General features: G+C 42.0%; 1 protein-coding gene across 1 annotated transcript in view; it reads left to right on the top strand.

Annotated features, from left to right (window-relative positions):
* Positions 1-15599, top strand: part of LOC144773148 (sodium/hydrogen exchanger 4-like) — a 527634-nt gene that overhangs the window by 44177 nt on the left and 467858 nt on the right. The window contains exon 2 of the mRNA XM_078658005.1: positions 509-972. Within this exon, the coding sequence (XP_078514131.1) occupies positions 509-972 (464 nt within the window). The remainder of the gene's footprint in view (positions 1-508; positions 973-15599) is intronic.

The raw sequence follows: 15599 nt of genomic DNA, 5'->3' as shown, positions 1-15599 counted from the left end.
TATTTATTTCTCAAGAATACAATATGTTTCCATCTAGAGAAATCATTTCCAGGTACCCATAAACTTATGAGTCCCTAAGTTGGTGCTTACTGCTTTTTCCATGGTCTTGTTCTCTGTAAAACCTCTGTTTGGATACCTATTACCGCATTTGCCAGAAAAATTATCATGGCGGATTAATTTTAATTGTTTAAAAATATTTTCTGTGCTATGAAAATTTTACTCCTAAATCCACAAATAAGGATGTAGAATTGTGTATCACAAATTGATTGTTTTGGAAGCCTAAGCGAAACCTATGCATGTAAACAAGAAAATGGCATTATGCCTTTAGTCACTGTGGGCACAGAGATATTGGATGAGGTAGTGCACAGAATCAATATTATTCACTCAATTTGCATCTTCAGATTTCCCAGAATTGTTATGGGCAAAATACTATACTGTCCATTGTGATATCCAGTGTGTTGATTAACATTTATATTTGTTTAACAAACAATTTTTGTTTTGTTTCAAGGTTTTCACCTGTATCACAAACTGCCATCCATCATGCCAGAGAGCTGCATTCTCATTGCAATAGGAGCATTACTTGGCGGAATTATTTTTGGAACTGACCACAAAGCACCACCAGCAATGAGGACAGACATATACTTTTTATATCTGCTTCCTCCAATTATCATTGAAGGAGGATATTTTTTACCTACTCGTCCATTCTTTGAAAACATTGGGACTATTACTTGGTGGGCCGTGGCTGGAACTCTGATGAATGCATTTGGCATTGGTCTCTCACTCTTTGGTATATGTCAGATAGAAGTATTTGGACTCAGTGACATTGGTTTACTGCAGAACTTGCTTTTTGGCAGCCTGATTGCTGCAGTGGACCCTGTGGCAGTATTGGCTGTTTTTGAAGAAGCCAGCGTCAATGAACAACTTTACATGATGATATTTGGAGAATCACTTTTGAATGATGGAATTACTGTGGTAAGGTATCCATTGCAATTTCCTTTTCTGCCTTTTTCAAAGTTTGCAAATTACGCTGCATGAATAAAAATGGAACCTGAAGGACAATTTGATTTACTTCCTGTTAATCCAGATGTGAAATATGTGTATTGAAAGCTATTTTCAATGTGTCTCTGCAAAAGTCTTTGAGGGCAATCCACATAAGCAGTTTTGGCTGTAAATGTATAAATATGTCCCTAAATGTCTTTATTTATTCCTGCTAGGAATTCATGAAAGGAATCTTTCAAATCTAGTTGTAAATGGGTTTCTTTGTGCATATTTCCCCACCACCAGTGCAGATAAATGTGAAATAGTCACTCTTGTGCAGTGTGTGGGAAGTGAGTGAGACAAGGTGTGATTAGTCATATAACTTTGTGAATAGCTGCAAACTTGCATGCATGTGGGCAGTCACAAACTCAATTCTTACTCTTTCAGACACTTCAAATTATTGGAGCTTTACCTTTCAGGATCCAAAGGAGAACAAAACACCTCCAAACTTGGAGGAGATGGATGGGAAGAGGTTTCTCAGCAGAGAAATATGTTTTTGCCATAGAAATTAAAACAAATAAAACATTGCATTGTCTCATTGGGTACAATATCCCCAGAGTTTAAGCCTAGGCATTGCTTAATTAGGCCATTTGGGAAAGTGATCATGGGGAATGTGTCACATTAAACCACTCAGTAGTAAACTTGGAAACTCACGCCTTGAGGAGCTGTCTAAGCATACCGTTGAAGATGCTTGGAAATCCAAAATAGAAGTAATTCAGCATTTACTCATGGGAGTACTTTAATGGGTACAGATTCTCTCATTTTGAGGAATTGCCATATTCTTAATTGTGTTGCATTTCTGTTCTCTGTATGCTTGTATGCGTTTATAAGGTAACAGATTGCTTTTGCAAGTTGAATAATAATAATAATAATAATCCACATTTGTAAAGCGCGATCAATCACTCTTAAGGGTCTCCAGGCACTGGGGGCAGTCAGGAAGATTAAGCAAGCTATTGCCCAGAGTCACATGGTGCTGGGCTAAACTGCCACCGGCACCGGGGATCAAACCGTGATCCCCAGATTCCAGCGCCAGTTGCCCTGGCCACGGCACCATACCTGTGAATTAGGCTAACACAATACAATCACGACAAAGGTGATCTTTTCTATCATCTTGTTTAAAAGTATTAGTTCATCCATCAGCGATTGTTCACTAAAACAGTGTTGCAAATTTCCACTTTTGGGAAAAATGGTAGAAACATGTACATCTGTTTAGTAGTTGGAGCCTATATAGAAATTTGCTGTTGTCAATTTTGAATGTGGCTGTTCGTTTTGATCAAAACAGAACATAGCAATAACTCATACATTTTCTCTTTTTGACTATCACTGTATTGCAGATTGTTTGGAGTAAGTGATGGAAACCTAAATTCCTAATCCCAATTCTCAGTTACACAACCTATTTTTCAGTTGAATAGGACCTGTGTTTCCAGTGCAGGGAGTTAGTTACACAGATCTTACTAAGCTATATCAGTTCACTGTTACAATTAGTGTCAGACAGCTGTAGTCTCTTATTAAAGGTCTCTCGTATTGCCTTTACAAAATCACTATGCATTGCATACTTTAGTGCCCAGCAGAATTGACTAGTAAGATTGGTGGAGTCCAGTGTCTTCATTTACCCACTTCTCCCTCTCCCCTTTTCCCTTCCTTTTTTACCACTGGTAGCATATTCCTATGCAAGTAGTTGTTGGTGGACACTGTGAGAGACAGAAGAGTGCATCACTCCTTTTGGCTCTTGACTAAAGATGTGGTGCTCTCTGGCAACCTAGCACCAATATTGTTTTGGTAATATGCCTTAGGGCCTTATTATGAGTTTGGCAGTACGGGAGCGGGAGCGGGTCGCTCTCTCACAGCCAAACCTGTGTTTGACCTGCTGGCCTTATTAGGAGTTTTCTCCTGTATGCCGGGCAGTGCTTTGGCGTTCCCACAGTGGTCCCTGTGATATAGGCACCGCAATGGAAACGTCAAAATCAGAACCTGCATGGCATGGACTTCTGTAGTCCATGGCGTGCAGCTAAAGGTGTTCATGCACACAGAGGGGGGCAACTGATGTAGGGCCCCTTTGTTTCTTCACCGCCACACTTTTCATGGAGGTCGTACGACCATGAAAAGTGAGGAATCTTGTAATATGCTTTCCGGGGCTACAGGCGCCCACCAAGCATATTACGGCCTCAAATCCACAGTTCCACAGCCAGGGATCGCTGTTGGTTGCGGAAGACCTCTGCGCCCCGTGAGTCTGTAGGTCTGTGGCCTGCCAGACCTGTAATAAGCCCCTTAGACAGGACTCTACCCAGAAAGCCTTGTTTAGAGTTTAGCAGGCAAACAAGGAAGCAGCCGGTTCACTGACAAAATATCAATGTAAAAAATATGGAAGTAAAAAATGTCGATGAAAAAATATAGCATGCAAAAATATTGACTCCCCATACTTAAACAGGGAAGTACAAAAATACCGGAAAAAAATATTGATGTTAAAAATATATAATAAAATAATAAATACTCAATATATTACAAAAAGAATTTTTTTTTTTTTTTTATGAAGTGGATTTACTGAACATTTTAACAAATATAACAAAAAAACGTAATTTAAAAAAATAAACACACATACATACTAATCTATATATATATATATATACATATTTACTTTAAAACAATGAATAAACTATTAATGTTACTTTATTTTATCATTTTTGAATAATAAAAAAATTTACACAGATATGTATATATATATAAATATTCACTGAAAAAACCATAGGTTATAGACCATATATAGTTAGGAATTAGCATTTACAAAACCTTGAAAATTCACTGAAAAAACCATAGGTTATAGACCATATATAGTTAGGAATTAGCATTTACAAAACCTTGAAAATTCACTGAAAAAACCATAGGTTATAGACCATATATAGTTAGGAATTAGCATTTAAAAAACCTTATTTTACTCACACAAAACCATTGAAATTCCATATATAGTTAGTTGCACTAACTATATATTGCGCACCCGCAATCCACTGCTGATCATGTCACATATTACATCATTCATGACATGGTCAGTGACATCACTGATGACATCACTGATGACATCTCAAATGACATCACTGATGACATCACTGATGACATCTCATTTGACATCATTCTTGTGCTAATACGATAAACCTCTTCAGACTCTAATATAACCTTAGATACACTCAGTGTATACAGACACTCACACACTGACATCTCAAATGACATCACTGATGACATCACTGATGACAACATCCAGTGACTGTATGTTTCTGTAAAGTTAAAATATGTCTTACATATTGAAGAATGAGTGGATGTATAAGTGTCTGGATGAAGGATTTAGTAGGTGCGTGACTGACTGTATGAGTGAGTGATTAAATGTGTCTCACTGAATGCATGGGTTAGTGACTAAACTGTCTTAATTTGTGCATCATTATGTCTGTTGTTCTGTAAACTGCTGCATGTGTTGATCATTAGCTATACGAGAGGCTATATGTGTTATTAATTGGTTGCCCAAGTATTTCTATGGGAGATTGAGTTTGTGTGGGGGTGGCTGGAAGGTGTGTGACTCTATGCATAGATGTGTGAGCAGTTTATTCACTAGGTGTATGAGTTCAAGAGTGCATGTGGAAACAGCTACATGGGCAGTTGACTGTGTGCATGAGTGTATTGATGAGTGAATGGATATCTCAATGCTACATGTCATAGTAAGTACATATGTAAAACACAGTACATGTGAGAGTTGGCATATATAAATAACTGTGCATGAGAGCCACTGAATGAGTGAGTGGTTGTATCGATCATTGTGAACTTGTATCAGGGATTGTATAAGAGAGTAAATATGTGTTAGTATATGTTTCAATAAGTAAGGTGTGTTTAACTGTATAGTTGAAGAAATGGAGGTGAGATTGTTTCTTTGCATGACTGACTGGGTGTGTGAGTAACTCCATGGATGAGTGGCAGTGTGTGAGTGTCTGTATACACTGAGTGTATCTAAGGTTATATTAGAGTCTGAAGAGGTTTATCGTATTAGCACAAGAATGATGTCAAATGAGATGTCATCAGTGATGTCATCAGTGATGTCATTTGAGATGTCATCAGTGATGTCATCAGTGATGTCACTGACCATGTCATGAATGATGTAATATGTGACATGATCAGCAGTGGATTGCGGGTGCGCAATATATAGTTAGTGCAACTAACTATATATGGAATTTCAATGGTTTTGTGTGAGTAAAATAAGGTTTTTTAAATGCTAATTCCTAACTATATATGGTCTATAACCTATGGTTTTTTCAGTGAATTTTCAAGGTTTTGTAAATGCTAATTCCTAACTATATATGGTCTATAACCTATGGTTTTTCAGTGAATTTTCAAGGTTTTGTAAATGCTAATTCCTAACTATATATGGTCTATAACCTATGGTTTATTCAGTGAATTTCAATGGTTTTTTAATAGCAAATATCATAAGCTGTCGAATGTCAAGTACGTGGTAAGTGAAAACATTTTCGTGTTTATGCACACTGATCTGCTTTGAATGGTGCCCCCCCCCCCTCATTTCTATTAGGAGTACTCTCTCTTTGCAGATAGTGAAAGGTAGTTAACGCAGGCCTTTGCCCCCGTTGTAATCCGTCGTGCCTGCTTCTCTCTCCATTTGATTGATTGTTATCCAAGTATTTACTGTTTTAGAATTAGTTCTCTTTGGTTCATTCTCTATTTACAAACAAACACAGAGTCGCAATACTCTGTTTAGTCTTTGCAGATAACGAAAAATCGTGTAAAAAAAAAGAAAAGGAATCGAGCAAAATCAGTAGGCCACTAATGGGATCTCTTTTTGACCTCGCTAAAATAGAAACATTAGGAACAACCCCTCATGACAAATACAAAACTAGTGAGATGAACTGAACTCCACACAATGATGGCTGCAAAACAGCTCGGCTCCGCCACCCACCCCGCCCAAAATAACGATAAAGAACGGCTGCCATGATTGGTTGCGGAATGACCACGACGGAGCTACGAAATGGTGCTGCTCTCATGCTAACCCCAGCTTCAGTCTGAAACATCCAGAAACACTGTAGACTACCAATTCGATCAGTTCCGGTAGCGCCCCAATGTAACCCGGTAGAGAAGAACTAGCCCTCCCCTCTTTGACTGATGGTTCTTGTTGCCTGTCCCTTCTGTTGTCATTTAACAGAACTATTTAGCCTGCTGAAAGGGGTTGTGTTCCGACCGCTGGTTGGTGGAGACATTTTGACTATATTCTGGACCTGCGTTGTCGCGTAATGCGTCATATGACGCGCCGCGTTAGCGCATCCGGAAGTCATCCGGGGCGCGCAGCGCGTAACGTAAGCATAACAAGTCATGTGACTTGTTAATAAAACTTTTCATTGGTTCATTTTACTTTTCTTATTGTAATGATGAAAGGCTTGGTCATATGACCTAAAAATTACGCTTTTCATTACTTCCGAACATTATTTTTTCTTAAATATATGTTATAATGTTCCAGGCTAATGTACTTTCCCGGAAATTTTACAACTGTCCTGCAAGTAAAATATATTCTTTTTTCGAGAAAAAGAGCGTTTCTTCGTCCCATGACGGAGCCGTTGAGCAAAAGAGGGTCGACCTGCTGTCTTAGTCGCCGATACGCCTGAATATGAGATTCTTATCGATCACTTTATGTTGCAGGAATAGAAAACACAACAGCCCTTGACCATTTATCTTTACTGCGTTCCTTCGTATTATACCTTTTACCCTTCATGTAATTGGTCTGCTTTATTTCACTTGCCTTTTAATGATTCTAAAACAGTCACTATTATTAAAAACTTTACCAATGTATATACTACTACCATGTTTTCTTTTAAAAACCTTTATTGTGAAAATTTCATTATACAAAAACGAGCCTATAACCACGTGGGCCTGCCACAGAGCAAACTGTAATCGTATATGATGAATAGACATTTACACTGTAGAGGAACGTAACGGGCGGGCCATTAGGTTGCAAGAACTAAGGTGTCTAACAGTTACGGAATCGGTGGACGTACATTTTATAATTAAAATACGACAGGGCCAGTTACAATAAAATTATCTAGATATACATTTGCGGGCAAGTACCATGGGTGACGTTAATTCGAACTTTCAACAGTACAGTAATCAATAACACATCAGAACTTAATATCAATAGGGATGTCGAAATAGTCAATCAATTCTCGTCCCCGCCCGCCATGTGCTTCAAAACTGCATACGTATCTCGTGATTTCAAGGTTCTGCAACCAGTACACAACAAGGAGTTACGAGTCCCATTTATTCCGGCGCCATTTTGGGCGAGGACGGGCAGGTCCAGGATATAGTCAAAATGTCTCTACCAACCATCGACTATGATGATGTTTATATGCTGTATTTATTAGAGTAACACTCATCTGTCCACATGAAATTAATTTGCCACAATCTAAACATGTCATTTTAATCTTTCCAAAGTTCTTCTAAATATTTGGGACCGTTTCCCTTGCCTCTGAAGCTCTCAGTGCCACTTCTTTGATGAATGTACTAGCAGGTCAGGGGTTCTCCTCCAAATCTCTCTTTTATGCAGCACTATAATTAATTGGTGCCACCTCTCCATATGACGATGCATGGTATAGTTACCACAACTATATTTTTTTTCGGTTCCTCTGGAGAGTTCATCGTGGCAGATGAAGCGTGTAACGTACCGGGCATTTACCTTTTTTTGCATGTACAGGAAAGGAAAAAAAAATCGAGCGTCCGAGTTCTAAGGTGTCCCAGGGCCATTTTAGTGGACCAGGCCCAAATCCAAAGAACAGGCCGCCATTTTGAGAGTCCTCTTGCAGCCGCCTGTCGCTGTAGCATCAAGAGCAGCCGAAACTCAGCTGAATGGCAACTGAAACGGTAAAGGGGCCCCCTACTACAGCAGACGAGCCTCCACCTAGGAAGGCCCATTCACGCCGGCTCCCCCCCCCTTCGGGCACCCCACGCCGTTATTCGGAGCAGTATTGTAGGATGGCCACACCAGTGCGGCAACTTGCTAGACATCACCTCGGTGGTAACCGAATCTCAACGCCTTGTGGTGTCTTCTATTCAAAAAACATTGTTATGCTGCCTTCGACCTATTCGCCACAAGTGCGCACACAACTCAACTGCATAGCTTGCTAGACACCACCTCGGTGCCATCCGGATCTTGGAATCTCAGCACCTTTTGGTGTCTTCTCTTCAGAAAATATTGTTGCGCTGCCTTTGGCCCCATTCGCACATCAGTCCGCTACTGACGCCATCTCACAGGCTAATGGGGCGCCCCACGCCGACTTTCAGCATTGTAGAATGACCACACCAGTACAGCAACTTGCTAGACATCACCTCGGTGCCATCCGGATCTCGGCGCCCCACTGCAGATGAAGTGCCTCTCAACTATGAAACCACCACGGTGACATCCGGATCTTGGCGCGTTGTGCTGCCTTCGGCCTATTCGCACATCGGTCCGCTACTGACGCCATCTCACAGGCTAATGGGGCGACCCACGCCGAGTTTCAGCATTGTAGGATGACCACACCAGTACAGCAACTTGCTAGACATCACCTCGGTGCCATCCGAATCTTGGCATCTCAACGCCTAGTGGTATCTTCCATACAAAAAATATTGTTACGCTGCCTTTGGCCCCATTCGCACATCAGTCCGCAACTTAGACATCACCTCGGTGCCATCCGGATCTTGGCATCTCAGCGCCTTGTGGTGTCAGTCAGAAAATATTGTTGCGCTGCCTTTGCCCCCATTCGCACATCGGTCCGCTACTGACGCCATCTCACAGGCCAACAGGGCGCCCCACGCCGACTTTCAACATTGTAGGATGGCCACAGAAGTGCGACAACTTACTAGACACCACCTCGGTGCCATCCGGATCTTGGCGCGTTGTGCTGCCTTCGGCCTATTCGCACATCGGTCCGCTACTGACGCCATCTCACAGGCCAACGGGGTGCCCCACGCCGACTTTCAGCATTGTTGGATGGCCACACCAGTGCGGCAACTTACTAGACACCACCTCGGTGCCATCCGGATCTTGGCGCGTTGTGCTGCCTTCGGCCTATTCGCACATCGGTCCGCTACTGACGCAAACTCACAGGCCAACGGGGCGCCCCACGCCGACTTTCAGCATTGTAGGATGGCCACACCAGTGCTGCAACTTGCTGGACACCACCTCGGTGCCATCCGGATCTTGGCGCGTTGTATTGCCTTCGGCCTATTCGCACATCGGTCCGCTACTGACGCCGCCTCACGTGCCAACGTATTTTCTCCGCATTTTATACCCTATGCCGCATAACAGGTCATGTGACTTGTTTATAAAACTTTTCATTGGTTCATTTTACTTTTGGTTTCCTAATGATGGAAGGCTTGATCATTTGACCTAAAAACAACACTTTTCATTGGATGAACATTTTTTTTTTTCCCAAACGATGAAAGCCCCACCTTGTTTCTGGATGTTTCAGACTAAACTGGCGTCAGCATGAGAGCACCACCATCTCGTAGCTCCGTCGTGGTCATTCCGCGAGCAATCATGGCAGCCGCTCCCCACCAGAAGCCTGCAGGAGTCGGGGCCCCCAAAACTTTTGATGAATTCTCAAGGCGGAGGGGACGCTTTCGAGAATGGGGTCCAAGACCTAGCAGACAAGCGTCCGATTTCCAAGGTGTCCCAGGGCCATTTCAGTGGACCAGGCCCAAAAAGGAAAGAGCCTGCCGCCATTTTGAGAGTCCTGTGACAGCCGCCTATCGCTGCACCGCAAGAGTGGGCGCAACTCAGCTGAATTGCGGCTTTTGACACAGTGGACCAAAAACGGACGGAATGGCAACTGAAACGGTAAAGGGGCGCCCCACTACAACAGATGACACTCCACCTGGAGAGGCCCGTTCACGCCGCCTCCCCCGGGGCGCCCCACGCCGTTATTCGGAGCAGCATTACTTACTGGACATCACCTTGGTGCCATCGTTCTGCTGCCTTGGAACTATTCGCACAACAGTTTGCTACTGATGACCCACCCCCCGCGACGCCCCACGCCGTTATTTGCTGGGTGGCAACTTACTAGACATCACTTTCGTGTCATCTAGATTTCGGCGCGTTCTGCTGCCTTGGAACTATTCGCACAACAGTTTGCTACTGATGACCCACCCCCCGCGACGCCCCACGCCGGAAATCTGGACGTTGTGCTGCATTGGGACTATTCGCACAGCCGACCGCTACTTCGTTGTTTTTCCCTAAAAATGTTTATATGTTATTACTATTTTTGTTTTCTTGTATATATTTATAAATTATTAAAGTTTTATAATCTTACTACTTTGTCGGAGTGCTATATATTTTTAATGTGACACATAATTGTAAAAACTTTGATGTACAAAGAGTTATCCCTGGAATCTTCCGCTTCACGCTCGGTCCCCTCCCCAATCACAATACAGGATGGTTTTCAGATAATAGCAACGCTTCTGCTGTGACGGATCTCATCGAGTGTGGGCCTTGATCTACTATAACTCCTTTGAAGAGGGGTGATTCTTTACAGCTGTGGCCATAAACTACATCTGCAGGGCTAGCTGATAGCCTAGGACCGGCCTGGACAATCGGACACAGAGGAAAAGGAGTGTCAGAGGGTGCGGTAGTGAATAGGGCGAAAGGGAGGTGTCGGGCGGGCACAGGGTGTGATTCTCAGGGAAGAGCAGCGCAGATGGGGGGAGGTTTATTACCCATGCATAAGACAGAGAGCGGGGGTGACCACTGCGTGGGTGAGATGCTTGCGAGGGTGGGGAGCCATGCTAAGGATCGACAGCGTGCACAGAGTGGGTCTGGTCAAGGCATCTAAAATGGCTGCCGTGCACGACAAAAGTGTGGCATTTGAAAAAAGACAAGATGGCGCAGACAATGTTTTTCAACACTTCCTGATTTCCTTCGAATCGAACGTTAACAGACGTTGGGGCATATTACCAAAGTTAAGCGATATTTATCCCTAACGATGCATTGCAAAGATTTTTTTACCGTCAGAAATTATCGCAGATAAACCTTGCTATTATCAAGGTTTATCGCAAATACGATAAAAAACGACCGCAATGCATTAATATCGCTGAAAACTCAGCGATATTCATGCATTACCGAGCTAATACTCTTAGCCATGTTATCCACCTCCCATTGCATAACATGGCTAAGAACTGCTCAGGGCAGCTGTTACTTTTTGGAGATATTCGCGCTTATCTCGAATATTTCCAAAAGTTGATAATAGGAGATAGCGATGTTAGCGACTGTTTCCAGTCGCTAACATCTTGGCATGCCCACTTTGCATGTCATTAGTGATAAATATCACTCACATGCAAAGTGGGGCCCAAGATGGTCGCTATCTCCTACTAGCCGTCGCTAACTGGTGTTAGCAACAGCTAGGTAATACAGATATAATTTTATCTCCGCGAAGCGGAGCGCTGTTACAGATATATATCTTGTTTTTGAACGTTAATTTCTCAAAATGCACTGAAGCACATATATTGAGACCTAGCAAAGGCACATCGGGCTACCAGTCCCTAATATTTTACCAAGTTTCGTGCAAATCCATTCAGCCGTTCGATTATTATTATAATTTGTTTTTTTTTGCCCCGCGGGGCCCTTTTTAAACCTCCACATCAAACCTAGGGGGTCAGCGAGGATCTACTATGCCCCCTTATGGTCATTTGCCCCTTCGCTTTGGCCTCCTCTTGTCTCTCGATCCTACCGAGAGACAAGATGGCGGCCGCTACGTACTGTTTGGAATGTTTACAGACACCGGAGAGCCAATCAGCTTCGCTTCGCAAAGCTCCGTAACGCGAAAAGTACGCGAAGCGGTGCGCTGTTACAGATATATATCTTTTTTTGAACGTTAATTTCTCAAAATCCACTGAAGCACATATATTGAGACCTAGCAAAGGCACATCGGGCTACCAGTCCCTACAATTTTGCCAAGTTTCGTGCAAATCCATTCAGCCGTTCGATTATTATTATTTTTTTTTTTTTTTGCCCCGCGGGGCCCTTTTAAAACCTCCACATCAAACCTAGGGGGTCAGCGAGGATCTACTATTCCCCCTTATGGTCATTTGCCCCTTCGCTTTGGCCTCCTCTTGTCTCTCGATCCTACCGAGAGACAAGATGGCGGCCGCTACGGACTGTTTGGAATGTTGACAGACGCCGGAGAACCAATCAGCTTCGCTTCACAAAGCTCCGTTGCGCGAAAAGTACGCGTCCTGGGACGCTGCCTGGTCCGCTGTTACAGATATATATCTTTTTTTAAATGTTAATTTCTCAAAATCCACTGGAGCACATATATTGAGACCTACAAAAGGCACATCGGGCTACCAGTCCCTACAATTTTGCCAAGTTTCGTGCAAATCCATTCAGCCGTTCGGGCTAAAAGTGAGGCCAACCGCCCTATGGAAAACTCAATGTTAAAAACACGTTTTGGGACCCCCCTTTTTTCTCGGCCCCCCCTTGACGAACCCCCCCCAAATTTTCAAGGGCTGCTCAGAAACAAAATGTGCCATTTTCCTGAAAATTTCAGCCAATTCCGTCCACAAACGCCAAAGTTATTAGACATAGAATTTTCAAAAATCCCATAGAGAAAAAATCCTAACTATATATACCTACTGGCGACCGCCAGTAGGTAATGTATACTACATATGTATATTATGTATATATAGATATATATTATTATATATATATTCCAAAGTTTTATCAAAGTAACGATGCACACTCGGATGTTATTTACATAAACAGCAAGGTTTATTCTGTAAACCACTACGCGTTTTGACACAAAAAGTGTCTTGATCACACAAATAATACAGAGTATCCCAGACATGCTTAAATCAACAATCAATGAACATAGAAGAGGCACTTTTGCCTCCTAATTCGTATGTCATCTGCGGCCGCCATCTTAAAACGGTAGATTTTACTAACACGTTGTTGAATCTTGGTTGCAAATATTTATACAATATAACTGAAATTATATATATAACCAATTGTACCTGAAATGAGAGCTGTGTGATTACACTCTCCGACACATTGATGACATTTTGATACCATGAACATAGTGTTTCACTTTACAATATCCATATGTCATAGCGTCCTGCATTTGATATCCCCTGTGTCTTAACATTTGCACACAGTATATGTTAAAATTATACCAAATCGGAGCTTAGATTTGTACAACTTAACACGCATATTACCCGCATTGCAAGTTTATTTAGAAGCAGCGACCTGTCAGTCGGCATTCTTTTTCCACGCATGGAGACTATGTATAGGGATGTGCGCCCCATACTCCGCAGGTTAGTGTAAGCATGTATACATGTATAAGATTGTTATCAATTGTGAATTAGACAAAATTATCAGAAAGCCTCTGCATAAATGAATGTTCAGCAGAGATCTGATTTCCTGTCTGGTGGCAGCACATTAACTGATCACTGAATCTGCTATTCAATCGGACTAGTGCCTATTTGTGCCTGTTAAATAAAGACCAGAAAAAAAGACAAAAAAAGAAGAAAAAAGTAGGAGGAATTTCCAGCCAAGTGGCTGTAAGGGAGGCCTCTTCCTTTGTACATAATACCACAAAAGTGTATCACCAACCACAAAACATTCTAATAGTTATAGATAAAAAGTGCAGATATGTTGCTGAATCATCTCTTATTTTAAAGGAAGTGCAGACACCCTCCTGGTGAAGAAAAGGGTGGGGAACCCGTGATGTGTCCATAAAAGTGAAGGTGAGGGTCCCTTCCTTTCCTCCTGTGAAAATAATCGAGATACAACACATAATTAAAAACTAGTTACATAAAACCAATATCACAATATACTACAACAACATATTCATCACATTTGAAAAGAAATCAATGGCAGAGACCATTAGTCATCATGTAAATGAGTGGCTAACTCTTCATCCAAATTACGCCCTCCCGGGAACGTAGTCACAAGTTCAATAATCCATTTGGATTCTTTCTTCCTAAGAACTAGTTCCCTGTTGCCTCTTATTTTGCTCAGATTTATCTGCTCATTTGCAAAAAATCTAAGCAGTGAGTTATTGGATTTATGTTTTTCCTGAAAATGACGACGAATAGGGTAATGTGGGTCTAGATTAGTGATAGCCCGCAAATGTTCCTGGACACGTTTTTTCACCATACACTTGGTACTCCCCACATACCGTAGTTTGCACGGGCATTCCAGAATGTATATGGCATAGCTGGTGGTACAGGTCAAAATTTACCCTATGATTCTGTTATGTTTTGACCCTGGTACTTCAAATTCCTTGATCATTTGGCTTGATTTGCAAGCCCTACAATGTCCGCATGGATAGAAACCTTTGAGATTATGTACATTGCTGTTTCTGGTTTCTGAAATATCCCCTTTAACCAGAAAATCCCTGAGGCTCTTCCATCTACGGTACGTTATGAGCGGTCTATTGCTCAAATTCGGAACAATGATGTTATCTGATTTGAGAATTTTCCAGTTGTCAGCTAACACCTTCTGCACCTTTCTATATTCGTGGTTGAGTGTAGTAATTAGTCTGGACACCATTTCCTCATTCTGCACTGGCTGTTTGTTTTCAAGGGTACCACTCCTAGTTGTTTCTTTGACCTTGTTAGTTGCTTTTATCAGGACCCATTCTGGATACCCACGTTCTCTGAATCTACTGAGCATCCTATCTTGTTCATGGTTATATAGCTCCTCTGTGCTGCAGTTCCTTTTTGCCCTCAGTAACTCTCCATATGGAATGCTTCATTTCAGTACTTCAGGATGAGCACTGAGGGCATGAAGGAGACTGTTCCCCGCAGTTTCCTTTCTGTGGAGGCTGGTAACCAAGCCGTCCCCCTGAATAGTAACGAAAGTGTTAAGAAATTCAATACTTGTGTTACTCATGGTAGATGTTAGTCTTATATTGTATGGGTTATTATTCAACTTCTGGATGAAATTATTGGCTTCTATTTCAGACCCACTCCATACAATAAAAAGATCTTCAATATATCTGATCCAGACTTTGGCAAGATCGAACTCTGATTTAAGGGTTTCGTCTTTTCTTATTTCCTCCTCCCACTTGCCCAGAAACAGGTTTGCAAAGCTCGGTGCAAAGCTTAAACCTATCGCAGTTCCACACACCTGCTTGTATAGATCACCATCGAACATAAAGATATTGTTGGTAAGACATATCCCTATCATCTTTACAAGCATGTGCATGTGTTCCAGGTAGCCTATGTCTCTCTCTTTCATGAAATGGACACAAGCTTCCACACCCTGATTGTGATCGATAATGGTGTACAATGAGCTCACATCGAGGGTAATCAAGGTGAACCCATTTGTACATTCTACTCCCTCTATTTTATTCAGGAAGTCTTTGGTGTCTCTGGTATAGGAAGGTAGACTTGCTACATATTCTCTCAATAAATTATCTATATATTTCGAGATGTTTTCGTTTACCTTTCCCAGCGATTAAACAGTTGGTCTCCCCGGAGGTTTAGTGGGTTTCTTATGTATCTTGGGCAGTAGGTATTTTATGGGTAGTTTGGGATAATCCTTTTTAAGA

Source organism: Lissotriton helveticus, chromosome 8, assembly GCF_964261635.1.
Source record: "Lissotriton helveticus chromosome 8, aLisHel1.1, whole genome shotgun sequence".
NCBI lineage: Eukaryota > Metazoa > Chordata > Amphibia > Caudata > Salamandridae > Lissotriton > Lissotriton helveticus.
This window is presented reverse-complemented; position numbering and strand designations above follow the sequence as displayed.